Raw genomic sequence first — 24248 nt, forward strand, 5'->3', positions numbered from 1 at the left:
CTAACTAGTTACTTATCAGGAAGGCGCCAATCGGAATAATCTCCTGTAATTCATTAATGCTGACATCTTGTGGTTGCTTTTTGTATGCCGCCTTCTGCTCGAGCTGCTTAGAAAAGACTGAATTTCTCCCTTGCCTTAAATAGCTATTGTACATCTTCTCTATGTCACTGATTGTGTATTAATTACACGATTCTGAAAATTATTCAGCAGCCCCAACAGGGAGCTGAGAAAAGAAGAATCATGGTTTGGGCAAGACTGGCCACTGAAACGAATGGTATCAAAATGTACTTCAAATTTTTTTCAGAGCTTGATGGTTTTGAATTGCTAATGTACGAAAGCAGTCTTACCACTGCAATCACAGCCCCCTTTAACACGTCTCTGTTTACATGCTGATACTTGTCAGCTTAAATATTTTTAAAATAGTTAGTAATCCTACCCTACAACACTAAACAAATGCAAAGGCATTGGCTAGAGTAACAAGGGAGTAGAGTTTAGTTTGAAAATCTCTCTAATGATGTTCTGTCTTTTGGGAGTTAAAAGGTACCAGCATCCAGCAGAATGTGTATAGCAAGGCTGGCCTTTTGCATATATTTTGTCAAGACAGTTACTGGGAGCACTGCTGTGCTCCCCAAGGTTTCATCATGTATTTCATTGTGGTGCAAGTGCAAAAGACACACTGCCAACGTCTGCAAAATAGGATCCATTTCAGAGCACGAAATACTAGTATCCAGCCCAAACAGTATAGCAATTGCTACATTATTTTCTATAATTTCAGGGATCGTGTTATAATATGAGGCTACATCTTCATATGCTTCTGAATTTAAAGGATAGATCAATCCAGTATTTTTCTCATGTGTATATAATTCATTCATTCATTTATTTGCTTGAGAAAAGAAAGGAGATTGCCTGCCTTTGAACTTTTCTGAGTGACAGAATGCTCCTGTGTCTCCCAACAACTAAAATTAGCCCAGTTTTAATACACTTCCAAGAAGGAAATCAGCTGACCAGGAGCAAATTAATGGATTTTGCTTGTCCTTCAAAATAGAATCGATTCTAGAATGACAGCAAATAGTGTCAGCCTGTATGCAATTTTTACAGTTAATGAGGACCTGAAACAGGGATAGATAATGAAAACCTCAGTATATCGTAAACTCTAAATTTGCAGCAAATGCAACAAAATAACTAGTTCATTTAATATGTTTAGGTTGTTGTTCAGGATGTAATGTAGTATTTCAGCATTGTTCACCTTACAGAGGTTATTTTGACCTCTGCTTGAGTATAGAGATAATGAATTACAGGACCTTAAGTCATGATTACTATTGCAGAACTGTAAATATGCACGTTCTAGAAACATGAGAGAATATAAAGAAATTGCCGTAATTATCTGGAGGAAAAATTCCTCACATCTGTAGGGAGCTGCAGCTGAACACAGTAAGGCTGCAAACACAATTAACCAAAGAAGTGGTAGGGAAAACATGACAGCCAGCAAGAATCTGATAAGAACAACATCACCAAAGTTAGACAGAGAAGGACAGAATGATTATCGACTTCTTATTGCCCAAGCAGATGTTTAAATAGTCGGCTCTTCACTGATTCCACCGAGACTAATACCGACAGAAGCATAATGAGTAGCACAAACGCTTGTGCCTATGTCTTTCTTACCCTTCGGTATTTTCTGCTCAAAAGCGCTCTGTGCAGAAGACATGTTTTACTAAAAGGAAAGTGATGCTGTTTTTTAAATATGAGACGTAGCTGTAAGCATTTCAAGCTCCAGTAAAAATACTGCAAAGTTAAGGACTATGACATTATGAAAATAGTTCAAAGTATGTTCACTCAAATCCTTGAGCACTGTGGATTTGAGGCACAGTAAAACTTCCTTTCAAAAAATGAACATAACAGAAATGTAGCAGAAATATAACAGAACTGACAGAGTTGCTTCAGACCAGAAGAATGGACATATTAGACAAAAAGAGAGTTAAAAATATGTATCTTCAAGCCTGAACGCTTTGTTATTGAGAAATTTCAGCAACTCGGCTTTAAGGAAATGTAGGTAGGTGTCAGGTAGCACTAACTGCTCCACAGAGAATAGAAATGGATGCTGCACAAACTGTAATTGATGGTCCTTTAGTTTAGAAATGTTGTTGAGAGTCGGTGTACATCATGTGGGTCATAAAAAATAGACGATAAAATTTTTAACCTTATGTTAGGTTCTTATTAGAATTAAAACAAATTAAAGATCTGTACCTGATTTGCAGCACTATCATAAATCTCAGGAAGAGAAACCAGGATTTAGTATAGTTCATATATCAAAGCAGGAAAGAAAGAAAAGGAAAGAATTCAATAGTTCAACAACACAGATAAAACCAGAAAAAGTGAGGAGGAGTTTCTCTGATGTCCTGACCCACAGCTCCTTACTTGGCAGCTGGCAGAATCAAAGCAACTTCAGAGCCTTCCCTGAGTGAATCTCCTCCCTTTATGAAACGTCTTCATAATAAAATGAAAAAAACACAGTCAAAGTACGCACATTTTGTACTTTTCTAGAACATGGTTTTCAGTATTATTTAGGGAACTAAGCTTGTCCATTAAAAGAAGATATTAAAATGGTTTTAAAAAATCCCATTAAGTGATTATAAGACCAGCATTTTTTTACATAGGATGATATTCCTCAAAAATAAGACAAGACATAGAAATAACATGTTATTTTGTGATTATTATTGTTGTTGTTGTTGTTATTATTATTATTACAACAGCCTCTATTTGTATTGCTTTGGCACCTATAGCACAAATAATGAGGCTCAGAACACAAATCTGAACACAGCCAAGTTCATATTTCATTTGGCAGTAGAAATAAATGTGGACATAATCCATATTATTATTATTATTATTATTGTTGTTGTTGTTGTTGTTGTCTTATAAATTCCACTGACAACAAAGTGAGGTTGCATTGATTGTTTTTAAGTTGGATATGCAAATGAAACAATTGATTTCCAGTTCGGATAACAGATAAAAGTGAAACGGCTTAATGCTGCATTTTCTTACCCTCAATACTATTGATAGCAAGGCTAAAGATAGATTTTGGAATCCGAAAAGCATCTGGAAAATCAAGGATTTGTGTATATATGTATAAAGCCTATCTATCCAATGATACACAGCTTATATACCCTGAAAAGATCACTCTAAGTCTCATTACGGTAGCATTTCACATGGTCAGATATACTAAAACACAGGCGTATGAATTAGTGTATAGGACAGACATGCAGCTGCGTTAGTAGTGGAATTCACAGAGATATGTACAGATCCTTCACTACTGATTTCACTGGAATCATGCATGATTCTGTCTGGATCGGCTTGATCTGATTTCCTCAGTCCCTAAGGGCATCTATCCAGCAATAACAGAAGTCCTCTCAAGAGCAGAGGGAAAGGAACATGGACTTGTTTTCTGTGAATGTCTTAATGTTCTTTGATGGTAACACAGGAAAGAGGAAGGTACATGAAGTAGGTGTCCGCAAATTAAGTGATTAAGTGTCTGTGAATTGATCTCTACTATAATTCTGCAAGGGTTCTCTGTTCCATACCCTCATCTTCAGCACAGGCAAGTTCCTGCACAGAAGTTGCAGGCAGTTTCCAACCTCAGTCTGCTGGTGTGTCCAGAAGAAGCTGGCTCAGCCCACAAGGAGCACGTGGCTGTTGGGAAAAATGGCTCCAAGCCACACTCTGGAGATGTGCTGACTCCTAACACTGCAATGCAGCGGAGAAGAAAATCTCTGCTGGCAGAGCAGCTTCCAGGAAAGACTCAAGTTGCACTCAAGAGCCCACTGCTAGGGAAGGGAATCAAGGCTAATGGAATTGCAGGGGGAAGCACATTGGATCATGCCTGCCTATCTGGAGTATCCCATAAAAATATTATACTCTGTTAGATTTTCAGTTCATGCCTTGATGAAATAGGAGCTACCACACTATCTGCTCCTTCAGTATGAGTGGCAGACAAAAAAAGAAAAGACACTCTTTTATCTGTTTGTAAATATTTAATGATATTTTTCCTTTCTGAAGAGATTGGATCTTTTTTGCAAGTAGTTCTGTCTCATAGTTTGGCAGTAACTGAATAGTACCTGCTAAAGTGAATCTGAACTTTAGCAGAATCTCTTTTTTTGGTAAAAGGAGACAACAGAATATAGCCGAAGCTTTCGCACACATTGAATTGGTTCCTATATTTTGGCATCCGGTGATGCCAAAAAGGTCCAGTTTAGGACTGGATAGTTGGGCTCAGCACTGTTCGGATAAGACTCTTTGTGAATACCCAGCAATCTAATGATAGCCAAGATGCAACCAAAAATGAGATCCAAAGTTCACTGAAGTCTTTATGCCACAAATTTCTCTGGGTATCAATACTATTTTCTCTCTTTCTTCTATGCTGCAGGCTAACTAACTTAAAGTTCTTATAAATTTGTATATCTGTATGAAGAATGTACAGAGGAAAAACAGAGTGAAAGAACCGAAGGTTTTTATTTTTACTTAGTACTGCATTCCCTTTCTGACAACAATACGTATTACTCCAAATCCTGAAGATAAAATCATTTTTATCTCTTGAAAGACTCTGCTTGTAGCAAAATAAATGCCACAAGCTCCACAGTTTTAATTGTTTTGATGGTATTATCTTTCTGAAAAGAAACACAGTCTATCTCTGGTCTCCCCTGAGAACGCCCACGGCAATGAACTTCCCGTAAAACCCAGGGACAGTGTTTCTCTCGCAGGACTGATAATTGATTTGATTTTTTTCACTGAGACAAATTTGACCAACTGGTTTTAGGCAGTTGAACATGACATCTTTAGGTATGTGAGTGCAGTGGATAGATATATTACTGTCTGCTTATCTCATTATTGAAGAGAATTCTGCTGACTGCACTCAATCAGCAAACGACTTAAAAGCTGTAAGCGGCAAGTTGGGAATCTTAGTCTTTCCTTGGGATGGCATGTTTTTCCTTGACACCAAGGAAGTAAATAAAATTTGGAAGGATCATTGATGATACCTGTCATGGTGTAACTAATTTTAGCTAATTTTGCTACATTCAGCTAATTTTAGTGACTTAAAAGTTTTCAGTTTGAGATCTAGTCTTACTACAGGTATCTTACAGACACCTCAGAAGGTGGTTCATCCCTGTCTAATACCAATTTCTAAACTAGACAGAATTAATTACCACCTAATTCTCCATGGCAGTCAATATAGACATGAACAGGAGCAATACCACTGGAAAAGCACACTCTTCAAATAGGAATTTCCAGGACATAATAACAGCTTATAGAGCTGAGCTAAGGTTTTTTTTGGATGATGAAGTCTACTATAAAGTAGTCTACTAAAAAGAAAGACCGTAGCCATTTATACAGCCCTCAAACCATCTGATGGGATCTTGAGTTTAAGACAACCTCTGAAAGTGATACTGAAATTTGCGACGACTGACACTGAACACTGAGATCACATTACTACTACCTGGTTTGCTTTTGGGCCTCCACTGGATTTTCCTTCCTTTAATTTTTATACAGTCATCAACCAAAGAAGATTGTTAGACTTCAGGAGATGCTTTTCCTTGTAGACATCTTCCTGCTACAATGGAAAGAATAAGGCTTCAAAAATACAAATGCCCATCAACATGTCCTATCTGTTTGTGAATGTCTTGGCAAGTAGAATGAGTTTGTGCAAGAAAACCTGAAATAGGGTCAAAAAATGTAGGAGCAAAATTAGCCAGGGGGCTCAGCTGATGATCCTTCCTGTTGAGTCAGGGAAAAGAGTCTTGTTTTTTCTACCGTTATGAAGCCCAAGCTGCTTGGCTGGATGGCAGGCCTTGTGAGATAAGTAGTGGAAGACCCTATGTTTAGGTCAAGGAAGACCTTCTATTTAGGGTTGGGAGACTGTGTAGCTTACTGCTAGGGCAAGAAGAGGAGTCAGGGAGTGGGTATTGTCCTTCCCTTCTTTCCTGAGCAGTTTGTGACAACATGGAAGGGAATAACCATCAATTCTATCTATTCTGTGTCCCAAGAACTAAGAAAAATCAGAAATGCAACAAAAAACCCAAGCAACTCTGTCTGAAGTAAGAGCAAGAGCTTTTGTTGTTATCTCTTCACTGTCTACCTGCCCTCTAGTAACATTTCTGCCCTACTGACTGGAAATCACAGTGCACCCACTGTTTGACTGTAAAGCATTCTTCATTTAAAAAAAAAATTGCTAAGGATTTTATATCACTGCTGTGACAATCCTTTAACTTTTGAAGATGCACCCCTGAATACATTTTGCATTTAGCACTGAACTGGAAGCTAAATACATAAAAATTTATGACATAAACCTCTAATAACCTGTATTGATTGCATACCCTTAAGGCTTTTGTTTTTCTTCATCCCTTTATTTTGATGCTTTTAAAAGATGCCACTAAACAGGTCCTGTGGCAGTAGTGTACCCTTGAAATGTCATTGCACCCACAGAGGCTCTCAAAAGACATTAATTTGGAAAGGATATGTATTTTCAAGTTTTCTTGCTTTTCTCCTCTTCAATTGCTATGATGAGCAAAGGAAAGTAATGGCTGTCATTCACATATGTTGTAGTTCTATTAGGTGTCTCCAGAATCATACACACACAAAAGGGATGGGATCTTGAGGGGTCATTTAGTTAATCCTCTACATATTAAGACCATTTAGAAATTGGAGTAAACTCTAATCTCAGCTCTGAACAACTTCAGCTCTTCAAAACTTGGAATAAAAGGAAAAAGCTCTGGATATGCTCGCGGATCGTCACTGTTTAATAGCACGCTAATACTGTTTGTTTCTACCAGCAGCCTTTGGCAAAGCTGAATGCGAAGTGTTGCTGACTCGCCTATAGTAGACTCAGCAGAGGAGAATTGCATTATACTGTTTATTTTACTTAAATAGAACTCATGTACTAATTTTTCTAAGGAACATTTAAGTATGGAGACATTCTGCAGTTGGTCCTTTTTCTTTCTTAACACCAATGAAATAAGAAAAAGACAACTACAAAATGTTTTGGACCAGTAGAGGAAGTCTGTGACATAGGATGGATTTCAAAATCATGAATAACATGACGACACCTCACTTATATCCTATTGCTTGTTCCATTATCTTTCTCTCTCCTTGGCCAGAAGAAACACGACAAACTCAAGTTGGGTCAATGTTCTTGCTGAAAGGGCTCCTCCACTCCATTAACTATTTGCAGCAAAATAAACCATATATTTTTCACATCATATTTTAAAAAAACCTTTATTTTTTTGTGCTTTCAGTGGCCAGTCCAGCCCAAACCACAACAGTATAGGACTCATTTTTCATCTTACACTCAAGCCTCCACACTTAGAGAAAGTTTTCTGTCCAAGTTCTGCAGGTGAATATTGTCCTGGCAACAATATCATGCAGGTCTGTAAAGGAAAGAGGAGAGTGTGGCAAGATCCAGGTAGCAGAACCCGGTGAACAAGGGAAGATGAACCATTGTTTTGGCAATGGAGCCAGGGATAGGCCCTTTTGCTCTTTTGTGGAGATCAGCAAAGGCAACTGCATGGATTTAAAAATGCCTGAGCAGAGCACAGGCTGTTCCAGGAAAGAACTGTCACACCACATAAGGCCAGTCTGGCTTCTTGTTCTCATTCTGACCATGACAGGTGATGAATAGGTTCTCTGGCATACTTACAGAGCTTACCGAACAAGGTGTGCACAGTGTGATTCTCTACCTGGTTTCCACACCCAGCTGGGAAGTCTGTATCTCAGTAACTGAGTCAGATGGCACCTACACCCATCATGCTTAAAATCTGCTGATGACCCAGATGACTCCATGAACTGTTTAATTTTTGTTGGAATGCACTTTGCACCCTGGCCTCTGTAATACATTTATTTTAAGCTTGTTGCCTGTTAATTTAATTAAGCTTTTCCACACCAAGAAAATGTTAAGATTTTATAAATCGTTATCATGTCAACTCGAATCTACCCTTTTCACATGAAAGAATCCTAGTCTTGCTTGCTTTATCTCATAGACAAGCCATTCCACAACACTGACCATTTTTCTTGCTTTTCTTTGTTACTTTTCAGAGGTAATAAAACCTTTGTTTCTGAGCCAGGTTGACCAGACACGTGCCCACAATATTCAAAATACGTTTTTGGGGTTTTTTCTGCTCTTAATTCCTTTTGCATGTTATTGAGCTATAAAAGCAACAGCTTTAAATACTGTCATTCATAATTAAATCTAAAAAGTACTCTTCAATCACCAATAAAACACAGGCTTGAGAAAACAAGACTGTCATCCGGGTACCTAGGAGCTTTCTGAAGATCAGGCAGTGTTATTATATATTGGTTTATTTTTAAGATATGTTGGCGTGTTAGCAACATGTTTTCCTAAGTCTGAACCTCCCTTTGACTTCTGCTTTTTTTTTTTTTTCTCTTGTTAAAGGCTGTCTTCAGAATGTAAACAACCACTCTGTTTTATCTGCTCTCTGAAAACTAAGACTGACCCCTAGGAAGCAATAACTCCTTTCATTCAGGGTGGGTTAAATTCACAAGTCTTGTCTGCATAATCAACATCTCAATTACCTTTTAAAAAAACACTGTGAAATATAGATCTGATAAAAGGATTGGAAGCCATCTGATAACCTCTTGGAGAACGCTGGAGTCTAGCCACTACATGTCTAGTAGGTATTAGTTTGAGACAAGATCTTACTGACACAAAACAGTCACCTTTCTTTTCCCTCTTGTTTGACAGATCAAAAAAGTAAACCGTAAGCAGTTAGGTATTCAAATTTGGCACATGGAACTAGATATTGTGGTACACCTGATCATTTCTAGTCTACTACAATATTCTATGTAATGCTAACCAATAGAAACACACATCTAACATATTAAAATTGCATTCAAAGAATTAATTTTGCTGAGAAAAGTAAGTCTATGCCTTGTTAGCTGCTATCTCAATTATACACTAATGATAAAGCTTCATTTATTAAGCTTATTAGCATTTTCGAAATAGAAAATTTGCACATCACAAATTAACTTACAGAGTTCTTTTTTTTACAATCTATGGGTACTTATAACTTTTTGAAAAATGGAATAGTTTGGGGGTTTTATGACATTTTCACAGCATTCCCTCATCATTTGCTACAACATTAAAACTCAATATATAACTTCATTCCTCCTCGACAGTTCTGTATTTTTGCTTAAAATTATCCTACTCACATTTTGGATTTTTTATATTACGTTAATTGCTTATTTTTGCGATTGGTATTTTTGGGATTCTTGTTCAAAATACATCAGTGTTACTGTGACAGAAGTAATAAATATTTAGTATTTTCCACAGAATTTTAGGAAGGGACTCCGAGGTGGTCATCCAGTCATCTCTTCACCCTAAACAAGATCAATGGATCTACATCACTCCCCTCATATGCTCCTCTTGCCAATAATCTAATCATTTGTTTCCTCCAACAACCTATTCTACTACTGCTATGGCTATCAGAAAATATTCTTCTAATACCAAAGCTAAATCTAAGCTGCAATCAATCTGGGGAGAGTTAGGGTCTTCCTGAGGCAGATATGACTTCTATGTATTTAGCTGTCTTCTATGGATTTTCGTTCCATTAACTTCTCCAGTGTCACTATGACAGTTTTCAGCAATCATCACATCGTTTGGCAAGAACCGAAGTTGTACTTTTTTTTGCTTCTGAAACGAACTTTCACCAGCTTCATTCACAGTGTTCCCTTGCCCGACTGCAGAGAAACAGCGAACAATAGATCCCCATCTCATCTCTCCACGCTATTTGTTATTTTTCCACTTGTACTGCGTTCTCTCCAGTGCTTTTTTTCCAGATAGCAGAGTTCCAACTCAGTTCTCACTTACATGGAAGCCAATCCACATCCCTTGATAGTCCTTGTTGTCCTTTCTGAACCTTTACGAATTCTTAGCTTTCTTTCCTGCAATTTATCCTTCCAGGTTGGAGTCACTGGAACACATTGTGGCATTATCTCACTGAAACATTGTACAGAATGGAAAAATGAAACCATTACACTGATTCAGATTATGACAGATCCTTGTGGATTCCCACACACTTCCTTGCATTCAGAAGTACATCATTAATAACTTGTTGGGGTATGATTATCCCACTATTTTTACACTCTCACTTTACAGCATTTCCATGCAAACCATACTTCCCTGGCTTGCCAAGATTACACCTGAAGGATCATTAAAGCCAAAATACCTGATATTGCATGCTTCCCCACACTTGACAGCATGCATTATCCTGCCAGAAGAAGAAATGGCGCTCTGCTGGCGGTTGTTTCCTTGTTGACTTTTAGATGTCTACTGTTTTTGTTCTGGCACTGTTGCTGGGTTTTAAGTCACATGAACTTGGTGATAAATCCCCAGGTTTTCCTCCTTCACACTGGCAAGTACTATGCCTGCTCTTTTCAAACTCCACCTGTTCTCCAAGACTCCATTTCAGCTAGGTCTTGACAAGTCCTAGAAAGGAGTTCATGAGGTGCAGCTGACTTGAGAGCACCTAACTGATCTTTCCTTAGTCTGTTCTCACAGTATAACAAATTCTCCTTGGATTCAAGTGCTTTATCTGCTTTGTTGCAGTTGGGAGTGACAACTGAAACAAAAAAAGATGACAAATAATTTATGAACATTTATTCTTTACTTCTCATGTCTTAATCTATGTATTATTGCTATTATTAAATGTTTGTTTATATGCTTTTTAAGTTACAGCTCCTAAATCTTCTTTTTCCTGTGTTTCTTCTAAAGTGTCAGCAAAGTCAATCACACTTTTCATCCTTGCTACGTGCTCCCTTTTTCATATTCAGTAACCCCTCAGGTTTAAAGTTCCGAGAGTTTGGCTGGCGAGAACACATTTTCCCCCGGCCTGGGGCTTTTCGGGTCCACAGTGCAGCCTGGCTGCAAGTCCAGGTGCCCCATCCTGCTCTGGCGCATTTGCCAGGCGCCATCACCTCCTGTAGCCCTGGGGAAACGCAGGCCCCGAGGCCACGCTGGCAGGGTCACTCTGTGGAGGTGGTTTCAAAAGGCAGTCATTTTTTATTTTTTTTTTCAAAAACTCTAAGAAGCAGATGTTAAAATATCTGTATTCCACAGGTTTTGAAAATCTATCCCATCCAACCCTTTTCTTTTGTCCCAGGGAGACCTTATGGTGGCCTTCCAGTGTCTGAAGGGGGGCTACAATAAAGCTGGTGACTTTTTACAAGGGCATGTAGTGATAGGATGAGGGGTAACGGCTTCAAACTGGAAGAGGGGAGATTTAGATTAGATATCAGGAAGAAATTCTTTCCTGTGAGGGTGGTGAGGCACTGGAACAAGTTGCCCAGGGAAGCTGTGGATGCCCCATCCCTGGAAGTGTTCAAGACCAGGCTGGATGGGGCTTTGAGCAGCCTGGTCCAGTGGGAGGTGTCCCTGCCCATGGCAGGGGGGTTGGAACTAGATGATCTTTAAGGTCCCTTCCAACCCAAACCATTCCACGACTCTCTCAAGAACGTGAGATAGCGGAACACCCTCCGCCTCCGGGCCCGGCCCCGGCTACACCCTCCGCGCATGCGCGCAGCCGTCCCGGCCTCTGAGCATGTGCGGGGGACCTGGGGCTGCCGACGGCTTGGGCAGCCTGCGCGCCGCCGCCATGGGCTGAGGGGAGAGGCGGTGGCGGGTGTCAGCGGCTGCAGGCTGGGCGCCCCGAGGATGGAGAGAGCCATGGAGCAGCTCAACCGGCTGACGAGGTCCCTGCGCCGCGCCCGCACCGTGGAGCTGCCGGACGGTAGGAGAAGGGGCGGCAGGGCGGCGGCGGCCTCCTCGGCCCGGCCGTCCCAGCCCGGTGGGGGTGAGCTGAGCTGGGGGCCGCTCGGCGAGGCGACTCGAGAGAGTGGAAGGCGGCTTCCCCTCTCCGTCTCCGAGGGGCTTTTTGTTTTGGTTTTAATGGCGATAACAACAACAGCGACGGCGTCCCCGTCCTCTCACTTCGGCCGGTGTCTCGCCGGCGGTGCCTGTGGCAGGGCGCAGGGTGCCGCTGCCCGCTGCTGCTGACCCCGGGCCCGGCGTGATCTGGGATGCCGGGCCCTCGTTTTACCCGGTTTTCAATCCTTTCCTTAGGTGCTTACTCGGTGACACGCTAGTGATGACAAATCTTTGTGGTTGTGGTTTTGTTTTTTTTTCTTTTTTTTAAAGATATTGTAAGTCACTGTCACCGGTTACAGCCTAATTTTTTTGGCTCTAAACTACTCATGGGTGCCAGCCACCCGATATCAGGATGGATGTGAAAACATAGCTTGAGGCTCTTATGGCAAGTAGTTAAGTGTTCCAGCCAGGTCCAGCCTTTGGGAAGACTACCCCTGCAAAAGTTTTTGGAATGCAAAAGTTTCTGTTCCTGTGAGTTATATGCTGTCATTGTACTTTCCTCAGGGTTTATTTTTACGGATGAGTCTTTGGCTGTCTGCCAGCTTTCATTTCCAGTGGTGGAGGAAAGGGAGTGATATGCTGTTTTCTCTCCGCGTTCCCTGTTTGGACTTCCTGGCTGCTGCTCATGGACTTCCCTCTACGCTGAGTTGCAACACCCTTTCCTTGTTGTCATCTGTCAGCAGTTTCAGTGTCTGCCAGTGCAGTTGCTCGTAAATTGCACAAAAGGACAGACAAGTTTCAGATGGATTTTGCTGCTTCTTGTAAGCTCTTGAACGGCAGCAGTGAAAATGGACCTAATACTGTTAACATAAGCTCAGACTTGCAGAAACGATGTAGTAGCACCAGTTTAACTAACTGATGATGGTAAGATGAATAATGCTTAGCACAACCTATTCCAGTTGGAGCTGCTTTAAGTTTACTCCAGTGCTAGTGTAGGCAAATTAAGTCTGAATTTGAGTTCAGTTTTCTTCCTGTCTCGGGCATTATTATCGTATACTTCAGAGGTAATTATGTCTGTGGTAGTGTAAGCCCTGTGACCTCTGGAACAAGTACTTCTCTTGCCCTGTACTGCAGAAGGAATGTTGATGTATTCTCTAAGAATTACATGAAACAAATCACAGCTGGACTGAAATAAGGAGATAAATGAACTTCAGGCACTGAAGTCTCAAATTCCAAGAAAACCTCCATTTAATGGCTATCTCACTTTGAGTACATCTTAGATTATTACATATTATTACATATTGGTTGTTCCCTAGGTTCATGCAGGCCTGTCCAAACTCTTCATGAGAAGCAGGTTTGGGTTGTAGTGTTTTGCTCCAAACATGTACTGACAGGATCAGCTTAGAAAATACCACCACCAGTCTAGTATGGCATGCGGTTTGGTGGCTTCTTGAGTGTGCTGTGTCTGACCTCTTGAATTGTGATTCACGCCCTGCCATACATTTGAATAGCTTTAATTTAAAAGACATATAGTTTAGCTCTCCATCCTTAAACTAAGAGTCATAGTACTGTATTAGGAAATGGAGATGTATGTTTGTTTGAAGTTCCTTATGCTGAAGAAGACACTAAATCCAGGTATTTAATTTCCTTTCATGTGCTGTAGCCATTAGGGTATTATATGCATGAGCTGACACTTCTTTAAGATTGTGATCTCTGTTGAATTCAAGCCAATATCTCTTATGAAATAAAATAATAACTGTACCTTGTCAGGCAGGATTCTAGATGATGAATTTTAAGTGATTTTTTTATTTTTTTTTTTTTAAAGCAAGCATTAACACCTGAGTCCAGTGCCAGTGAATACCCTGGGCTGACCTTGCCAATAGGAAATAGTATTGTTTTTTTCCATCACTTCTCTGAAGTATCTTCCAGCAGGTGTTTTCTGGGCACTTAAGAACTTGACACAAATTTCTGGACTCTACTGTTAAGGCTCAGTGCCTAAAAACTAGGTCTTGCAGCCCAAAATTGTATGTTGTAGCCCTTTGTTGTCTCTGACTCTGCATTGTGGATGCTTTTTTGCCTTGAAATGCAAGCATGTTAGATAACAAGTAAGTTCTGTAAGTGCATGAAGAATATAATGCTTTTTCTTTCCTTGGTGTCATGTGCTTTTACTTTAAGTCAATAGGAGTTTGTTTATGAATAGGGAATATTTACCAAAAATAGGCACAAAAGCTCCTTAGTCCCATACCCTTTTAATTATTTCTGTTCAGAAAAACTCTGGGAAAATCTGCATATGCGCCACACTGTAGATTCTGTTAATAGAATAGCAAAAGGCTTAGCTTTGTAACTGTACCATAAACACCTTTTTGGCCCAGCTACACTCATATTTAACTGTTGTCTTTTTCTAGGTCACTATACTTACAATATAGTTTAAATTTAATTAGGATCAGTGTTAAACATTTCAGTTAAGTGTGCTGGTATATTTAAAGCTTTTTTAATTTGATCCCTTCTCTTTAATAGGGCATGATTGTGGAAATACATAAGGATGTCATGCCTAGATTTGCTTGGTGTTATTGAAGTTCTGTTTTTTGTTTCAGTTGGAGAGCTTTATCTTCCTGCCAAAAGATCTGTGGAACAGAGCTCAAGCAAGAAATTTTTTTTGCATTTGTGTATACTGGGAGCTAATCATGGGTACATTTTTAAAAAGTGATCAGATCTTTTCTGCAGCTGATATTGTTATTTAGCATCCATTTAATTTTATTTCCAGGACTCTGTGTGTGTCCCCTCCCTCCCAGCCTACCCCCACCCTCCCCAGCAGTCAAATTCTAGTGGTGCATATTGGAGGTGGAGTTTATCTGATGCTCACAGAGCTCTGCCATAAGGAACAATCTATAGATAGTTCAAACTCTTGAACTTGGTGATGGTTAGAATTACTCTCTGCAGCTTTGAAACGTCATTTGGTGTTTTGAGAGGCTTGTGTCTCTTCCAACATACGTTCACTGTAAGCAACGTAGATGTATTTTTTTATTATTTTTATAAATAACAGAATGAATGTGATTTGAATATGACATCTTTTTTTCAGTGTTCAAAGGTAATAATAGATTAGCATTTCTTCTTTGTTTTGTTAGCTACACACAGACTACTTCAAATAGTGGGTAGCAGCACTAATCTTGGACCTGTGTGGAAGAATGATAAATAGCATAGCTGCAGCATGATAAGCATTTCTCTGACTCCACTTGATAACTCTGAAGAATTATTTGTTTAATATTTGGTAAATGTCAGCTCGCCTACCTAGTGGAAGTAGTAGATGTATAGAAGCATGTTACATAAAAGATATGAGAAGCTATACTTACAGAATCATAGAGTGGTTTGGGTCTGTTTTAATGCTTCCCGTTCTGATTGCTTTGTAACTTTGGTATTTGGATCAATTAAGATGATGAGGAAAAAGTTTAAAATAAAAGTTTTACGAGAACAGTTCTATATTTCCATATCCTGGAACCATACACCTGTGTTCTCAGAAAGTGTAGTCCCTCCTGTCATAAGCTGGCATCTACGTGAAGAGTCTGTGGAGATTGTACACCCAACAATGGGTAGTTTGCTTCAAGCTAGAAAATGTAATCACTGTACATCAATAATAAATATTAATTATTGTACATTAATATTATTGATAATTATTATACATATAAAAGCCTTTTAGGTTTTGTCAAATTCATCCTTGAAAAGTAATATTTTACTCCGGAAAGTTTGTAAGTGACCAAACAGGCACATCATAGCTGTACAGCATGCTGGTACGTACAGCAGTAGTACTGACAAGAGTCTGTATAGCCGAATGTCAGTCTGTTCCCACCATTGACTTAGATCTTTGTGTTCTGGCTGTTTTTCATTGCCTTCAAACGTGGAATACAAAACGGATTAGAGATTAAAATGAAATTTATTGCATTCAAGTATTCAAGTTTAGAGGCAAAGATGAGTGGTTATGGAGCAACTTAGTTTAGGGAAATCACTTTTATAAACTCATGGACTATGGAAGGACTATGTAAGTCACCTCGTAAGACAGGAAATTTCCTTATTTTTAAAATAAGCTATTTACTTTTTTTTTGTTAATGCAGAATTCTTAAATACTTAACAGAATTGTCAGTTTTAAAAAAAAATGATGCTCCATTGAAAATTCTGTAATTATTACTTTGTAAAAGAAAAAAAAAGTCACATTGAAATTTCATGTGTTATAATCCTGTTAATTACCTCTTCTAAGTATGGTGGGTTTTTCTTTATAATGAAACTTCAGGTACATGTAACCCGTGTAAAAAGAATGATCTATTGAACAATGGACACTTTAAAAGGTAAAGTGTTCCTAGATGAATTTATTTTACATAAAAGATTTCTTTATGATAATGGAGTAATTTAATCTCTTCGCAGATAATGAAACTGCTGTCTATACACTAATGCCGATGGTTATGGCTGACCAGCACAGGTAAGAGCTTCTTTAAACATCTTTTTTTTTTTTTTTTTTTTTTTCAGGTCTGAAAAAACAGCATATTTGCTGGAGTTGTAGCTGCTAGAGCACTCTTAGGAGTTCTGCTGCTGGATTGCTGAGATACCTTCTGTAGCTGAAGTTAGTCACTGACTGCATGCATCCCAGCATATTCTTACCAGAGAAACCTGTTTTATTTTATGCAATAGACTGGAGTTGGGATTTCTTCTGTTGATGCACATAGAGAAATTTGTTGTAGGAAAAGAACAGCAGCATTGTTTTTTAACTGGATTGTAGCTCTGAGCGTGTATTTATTGATGACATAGAAGTTCTTAGTATCATTAGATGTCTTAGAAAGACACGGAATAAGAGTTGGACGATGAGATTGATACTTCTGGGATTCCTCAGCTGAGCAGCTGTTTCTCTTACCCAGTCGTCCTCAAAGTGGTTGGGACCTGGGGGCCAGCTAAGTGGTGCTACCTTCTGCTGAGTTTTGTAGGCAAGCAGGTACTAACTCTTACTGAAGCTGTAAACTATTTATCTAATCAGGATAAACATTTGTTCTGCTACATAATACCTTGTTGAGATTGTGTGCAAAGGTTTTAAATCATGTGATCAGCTCATTACTGGAGATTGAAATCACCAGTTCACTTGCAGTTTGCTATTTTGAAATATTTTATCTTAACTATTATTTCATCTTTACTAATCCATTAGGGCTTGAAGGGTCCTATTTAAATTTCTTATCCCATTGGCATATCACATGTCCTTCTTCATCACAATGATTTCACATACCAATCTTCCTTCTAAACTTTGCCTATATTTGGGAAAGCTGCTGTATATCTGGTTATGGTGTCTGTGTTGAGATAAAGAGGAAAATGGGAATTTATTGTTTTTCAAACCAAAGCTATTAATATGCTTGTCTTCCATGTTTGTAAAGAAGTGATTTCGCCATTTGGCCTAATTCTTACTAGTTTACATTTGAAACCATTGCCCAGTGTCACAATTAATATTTTTTATACAAGTAAGAAGTGGAAGTGCTGTTAATATGCAGATGCTTGAAAGCTCTTGGGTCTCTTGTTCAGAAATTAGTTGGCAGGAAAATAAATAGTGACCGAGTAAGAAATAGAGTATTGTGTACAAGTTACAGTATATACTTTGCTTCGTTATTGTGAACTATTTTTTAATTAAAATTATATTTCTGTTTGAAGGTCTGTCTCAGAGCTGCTATCAAATTCAAAATTTGATGTGAATTATGCATTTGGACGTGTGAAGAGAAGTTTGCTTCATATTGCAGCAAAGTAAGACTTACTTGAGTCCAGTCCAGAAGTTAACAATGAAAGTATTACCACAAATCTAAGGCACCAATGTAAGCTGGAAAACTCTGTAGTATCAGTTAAGATACTATTTTTACACTTCCTTTTTGTATTTTGTTTGTTCTTTTAGCAGTGTGCCTGCCTCATTGATAGGACAGATTTTACACATGATATCAAATGGCTTTTCAAATTCTAGTGAAGGAAGTCTTGGTGGATACTTTTTTTCCTTTCTGTGAAATCTCAGTCTGTGAAGAAATGTAGCCATTATGTGTATCTTGGATTACTCTTGCCTTTGTAGATTTAGAGGTACCCTGTCTGCAGGTGCTGCTTTTTTTTTGAAGTATTCTAAAACAGAGGGAAGCACTTGGATGTTCATTGGGAAGCAGCTGGACCAAAGTACTTTATGTGACCATAACTGGAGGGAGTATAACTTGGCCACTTCTAATAAATTTTTGTATACTGTCTAAAGGACTTAAATGCAAATTTCAAATCTGTGATCTAGCTTATTTATTATTTATGTAGCTCTTCAATGGGGATAAATCTATATTGCCAAGAAACTGCCACTTAGCATAACCTTAATAGAAACGAACCAGATAATTTTTGAAATGGCCTTTCGAGGAACTAAACTTTAGACTAATGAATGAATGCTCTCTATTTGGGTCCCATTTTAAATATCTAGCAAGTTCTTACATTTAAACTGCTAAAATAATAAACTAAAAGAAATAATAGTAGTATTGCGTATAAATAGCAGGTATTTAGGCACAATTAAGGTAGAAGTTCCAGCTTTCTAAGCAGACTGCTTTAGCAATATCTGTTTCCCAAACATTCCATTTCAGAATTACATACTGCTTATGTAAAATTTACTTAAGAAAGTACTTAAAGAAAAAATAGCTAACAAATTATCAGCATGCATCTTAGAAGTGTCTTTGAAAAGCTGTGTTTATTGATCATAAACCCCAAGAAATTGTGTTACAGTTAGGTTCCGAATTCTTTTTTAGCTTGGCTAGTTGTTGTGTCATTAAGAGGTTGCCAAGATGCTTTTTTTGCAACTTACTGTACAGCTAGTCTTCAGTTTTTTTGGATTGTTGTGTAGCAGTTCTGTCATTGGGAAGAGTAGCAACAACGGACAAGCTGGTTGTGATAGATAAAAAAATACTATATGTTTATCCTCCCAATCAGCTCTTCCTTTTGAAGAGTTCAGGAGTAAGATAAACATATAACAAAGTTTCTGTGTTCTTGGTGACATTGATTATCCTGAAGAGCTGTTATTTTATGAAAAGTAAAAGGGAGTTACAGATTCAAACCAAACAGCACAAAAATACTTATAAGAGTTTTAGAATTTTTCTGACATTTAAATTTTTAAATGTAACTTCCAGACACTGAAGTGTAACAAAAAAGATTATATTGAAATTGTTATTTAATGGAAAATTCAGTCCGGTGAATAGATTATAGATGAGAGAGGTGAGAGGAAATGGTAAGAAAAACATTTTAAACAGTTTACATTTTAAACAATTGTCAGTCTTAAAGATTCACTGTTGGGTTTTTAGAGTCGCTAAAATCGTGTAGAAGGCTAACACCTATTCATTAGTACAAGTTATGATCGGTCAGTTCTCACTTCATTTAAGTGTCTTTCCTTAATGTTTGTGTAACTTGAACTATGAGGGTGTAAAAACAGTTTTGTGTTAAGATTTTTCTACTGAACGTAATCTGTACATAGTATTGCTGTTGTATTTGTCAGTTTAGATCTGATTTGTAAATATCCTTGTTACAGTTTTTCCTTTCCTTACTTTGTTCTTAGCTGTGGATCAGTTGAATGCCTTGTTCTATTATTAAAAAAAGGAGCAAATCCAAACTATCAGGATATTTCAGGATGCACACCTCTCCATTTAGCAGCAAGGAATGGGTAAGAAAAAAGTTTTTAAAACTTAAAGTTTTGTGTGCAATGCGCTTGAGCTGACATGTTCTGTAATATTTTTGCATAGTTCAAACAAAATGCCTTGGTTTTCCCATTTGCAAATAAGGATGGCACACTTGCAGGAAACGTGGAGGTTAAAATCTATACTTTGAATATTCAGAAAATAATTTTATATAAATAGAAAGTTATGTCTGAAGTGTCAATTTCAGTGCCAGTCATTTTAGTGTTTTCTGTTAAGCAGGAGCTTACTGATTCTTAGAACAGCGATTGAACAAGGAATGCATTCACCCTCCAGTTAGCTGAGTAAGAAGAGATTTCAGAAGGGACACTGGATGGTTTGGAAGGGTTCAGAGATTTCAGATTTTTCTCACATAGTGTCTCCAAGGAAATTTTTACTACAAGGAAAGAAATGCAAAGCTTGTCTGCATGATATTGGGGCATGTGGGAAGAAAACAGTGAGCCAGCATCTTTTTAAGATCTTTTAAGATCTTATTTCTTGAATCGTATTCAAGAATTCAAATTGAATTGAAATATATTCAAATTGAATTGAATTCGGTTTCTTGAATTGTACATGATAATGTTGTCTTTTTCCTTTTAGAGCATGTATGTGTTACAGTAACTATATTGTATCATTACTGGTACTTCAAATGAGGAGGAGGTAGTGTTTAGTAGGCTTTAGGCATGTGGGAGGAGTATTTGCAGAAGAAGGGAGAAAGAATCAGCCAAATGGTACGTGATGAAATGCAGAAATACACGCAGGAGACAGTTATGTGGAAGGAGGCATGAGAAAGGTGTGATGGGGACCAAATAAAAAGGAAAAGTAAGGATAAACTCTTAAGGTAAAGCACTTACAGCATTAGAGAGTGTTAAAAGACCAAACAAAACATTAAGTAGGAAAACCCCCTACTTTCATTAAGGCAGTTATTCTACTTGCCAAAGATTTACATAGTGTTACAGTGAGTTTCTCATTAAATAATGATTTAGTGGTGTACTGTAAATGTGTTCACTGGAGTGTACAAATGATGATGAACTTCATAGATTTCCATTAGCTGAACTCTGGCTTCTTGTCTTGAGAGCATAGGTCATGCTGAGCTAAAGCTGTTAGAGTGGTCGTTAAGTACTTCTACACTTTCCACAAAAACATTCAGCTGTACAACTCTGCTTTTAGCCCTGTGCTGTTATATGCTGCGCTTGCACTGTATGAGTCTCTGGTGCTACTGATGATCACTTCTCTTGTTCACATGCTCAGTACCATACCCCATATAAAGAAAAAGACTGCTGTGCTTTGTACTGTGATGAATTAGAGTGAATGGAGTTCTAAGAAGATACTTGGTTTTTGTAAATGATTTTCCCTGACTGGGTTTTAATGTATTCTTTTGTTTATAGTCAGAAGAAATGTATGAGCAAGCTGCTGGAATACAGTGCAGATGTCAACATTTGTAATAATGAAGGCTTGACTGCAGTAAGTGCTATTGATTCTCATGATGCTCTTAATGAAGAATTTGAAGACTCTCATTTCTTAAGCTTCTGCCATCTTCCATGTAAATACACAAAACAGCTGTGTTGAGTGCCCTTAAAAATCAAAAGATGTGATCAGAGTACCTAAGCATATGATAATATTATTCAAAGCTTTTTGTGAAAATGTTGACAATAGTACAGTCAGGTTTAAAATTATATTTATGAAATACTTAAATCGTTGCTAAAGGAAACCTATATCATCATTTTGTACTTAGATTCACTGGTTGGCTGTCAATGGACGAACAGAATTGCTTCATGATCTTGTTCAGCATGTCAGTAATGTAGATGTTGAAGATGCGATGGGACAGACAGCCCTTCATGTAGCTTGTCAAAACGGGCACAAGACAGTAAGTCTCTAAATTTTATTAACACGTTGGATTTGTAAAGAATTGGATAATGCCTCAGTGGTGTTGTGTGTGTGTGTGTTTTTATAAACTTCAGGCTAGTCATGCACATGGTAATGGTTAGAAGTGTGAAGAACTCTATTGTTTGTCGTAGTATTGACTGCATACACTTCCATGGGAATAACTAATTTATTCTTGTGGAGATGATTGATTTTAGTGTTTGTGGGAGTTTAAGTGACTTACTGTATACTATTCAGCTGTTCTGTAATACTGTTATTGCCTTGTTGATTGCAGGTTTTGATGTAATGTTAAACGTTTGAAAATGTTCTTATTTTTTAGAATGTGTTTGATTCGTAATTGTACCAGCTGTTATGAGCTTTTGAAATCTGAATACTGTAAATAAAAAATGAACACAGAGTTGGATCAGTTAGATATTTAACACTAGAAGTAAACAGGTTCACATAGACTCTTCATTTATTGATCTGTGTGAATAATTTTTAGGCCTAGCCTTGCATTCAGGCTGACTATTCACTCTCAAGAGTACAGATCTGGATGCTTTACTTGAACAGCATTACAGCCATGATAGTGATCTTGAATTACACAGATTGTCTCTGTCACTATTTACTGTTTAAAAAAAAAAATAATCTTTCTATCCAGATTCTTTCTGTTGTCATTGTCAGAGCTCAACTTTGGAAGACCAAATTCTGCAAAACTGTTGTCTATAGACTTATCTACTCTATATGATTGGAATATAGCAAAATTCATTTGAGAGTCTGCTCAATATTTTCATATTTTAGAATTTACTTATTTCTTCTATTTAGTGTGTGTGTGAAACTTCAGCTTTGTGATAAGGCTGTTTATGGCTGTCACTAACTTGAGTTTTACTTCTCTAAAAGGTGGTGTTTTCCTTTTTAAATGGCTTGTAGTTCCAGGGGTCTTTGGAATTAGCTGAAGTTCAAGAAAAGCATTGTTATTAAAATGGGAAGTTCAAAGGAAGCTTTATGAGCTCTGTCAGCCATGATTTTCCATGTAGTGCTTAGGAATTTTGGTTTTGGGATTCATTACTGAAAATTAAATCGTTCAGTGTAATTAGAAGTGCCTGACATTAATAGATGCAAGCCAATAGACTTTTCTGTTGCTCTCTTTCTCATGCTGGTATTTTCTTCTCTTCTAGACGGTGCAGTGTTTGCTGGACAGCGGTGCAGATATAAACAGGCCGAATGTGTCAGGCGCAACTCCACTCTATTTTGCTTGCAGGTATATATTTTTCACTTTTGAGTACTGTGCTAAAAGTGAAATGGATGTTTTTTTTTCTTCTGCAATAACAGCGATTAGAAAGCACAAAAAATAGGACTGATATTCAGTCTTGCCTTGTGTTTGAGTGTAGTTTAGTGTCTCATCTAAATACTTACTTTAGTACTGTAGGCTTCTATACCTTTTTCTAACAGACATGTTAAACACATGGCTGTGCATGCTCTAGCACGAGTCATAAATCAATGACTGCTGAGCTTTTTTCTGAAAAAATGAGATCTAGTTACTTAGATTCTTTTCAGTAATATTTTTCTCTTTTCTAAGCTCTTGGGGATGGTTAAGTAATGATAACATTCGTGCCTCTTCCTTCCCAGGTCTGCCAGGCAGATCACTTCCATGTCACTTTTTAGATACCATCTAAATTAATTTTTTTTTTCTTTCGTGGGACAGCCTCCTATGTTGAGAAGTAGAGTAATTAAGCTAGTGATTACTAAAAATGTTTGTTTCTAAAAATGCAGCCTTTTATAAGGCAAGGTTGACTATTTTCTAATGTCCATTATGGTATTACAGTGTACATGAAATATGCATATATTCAGTAGAGGTAGGAGTAGAGGTTGGGCCCCAGGACTTGGAAACAAAAATCCAGGTTGATGCGAACACAGACCCACTGTCAATGACGGAAGAGTTGGCATGTGAACAAGATGTTCCAGGAGCTTGACCCCTACAAATACATGGACTCTGATGTTATCCACCTGAGGGTATTGAGAGAGCTGGCTGATATCATTGCGAGGCTGCTTTCCATGATCTTTGAGAAGTTGTGGAGATTGGGGGATGCCCCAGAAAACTGGAAGAAGGCTAATGTCATCTCCACCTACAAGAAGGGCTTAAAGGAGGATCCAGGAAACTATAGGCCCGTCAGTCTTACTTCAGTCCCTGGGAAAGTTATGGAACGAATCCTCCTAAGGGCTGTCACAAGTCAAATGAAGCATGTGATTGGGAAAAGCCAGCATGGACTCACCAAAGGCAAATCGTGCTTGACAAACCTGATTGTCTTCTATGATAAAGTAACCTGCTTGGTTGATGTGGAGCGAGTGATGGACACTGTCTACGTGAATTCCTCCAAGGCTTTCGATGTGGTTCCTCACAGCCTAGAGTTTTCCTAGAGAGAACCCCACAGTCTTCCTAGAGAAACTGATGTGTTATGGTCTAGACAAGTGGTCAGTGCGGTGGGTGGGAAAGGACTGGGAAGCCTGTCATATAAGGAAAGCCTGAGAGAACTGTATTTGTCCAGCCTTGAGAAAAGAAGGCTTAGGGGAGACCTTATCACCATGCTCCAGTATTTAAAGGGTGGCTACAAAGAAGATGGAGACTCCCTTTTTACAAAGAGTCACATGGAAAAGGTGAGGGGTAATGGGTACAAGTTACTCCTGGGGAGATTCCGATTAGACACAAAAGGAAAATTTTTCACAGTGAGAAAAAACAGCCATTGGAATACTCTCCTTGGGGAAGTAGTGGATTCCCTGACACTGGTCACGTTTAAGATTCAGCTGTACGCGGTGCTGGCCTATCTTTTCTA

The 24248-nt window shown here is 38.3% G+C and overlaps 1 protein-coding gene across 5 annotated transcripts in view; it reads left to right on the forward strand.

Moving 5' to 3' along the window:
* The first annotated feature begins 11603 nt into the window (after positions 1–11603).
* The window catches only part of HACE1 (HECT domain and ankyrin repeat containing E3 ubiquitin protein ligase 1), a 55775-nt gene continuing 43130 nt past the window's right edge, over positions 11604–24248 (forward strand). For 4 of the 5 annotated variants that reach the window (XM_074581035.1, XM_074581036.1, XM_074581038.1 and 1 more), the window contains exons 1-7: positions 11604–11786; positions 16277–16331; positions 17540–17629; positions 19443–19547; positions 20946–21021; positions 21293–21424; positions 22596–22678. In XM_074581035.1, coding sequence (XP_074437136.1) covers positions 11711–11786; positions 16277–16331; positions 17540–17629; positions 19443–19547; positions 20946–21021; positions 21293–21424; positions 22596–22678 — 617 coding nt within the window. In that variant the 5' untranslated portion in view covers positions 11604–11710. Of the gene's footprint in view, positions 11787–15761; positions 16332–17539; positions 17698–19442; positions 19548–20945; positions 21022–21292; positions 21425–22595; positions 22679–24248 lie in introns of those variants that run through there. The other variant, XM_074581037.1, reaches the window with a different exon arrangement.

The sequence above is a fragment of the Larus michahellis genome, chromosome 3, assembly GCF_964199755.1.
Source record: "Larus michahellis chromosome 3, bLarMic1.1, whole genome shotgun sequence".
NCBI lineage: Eukaryota > Metazoa > Chordata > Aves > Charadriiformes > Laridae > Larus > Larus michahellis.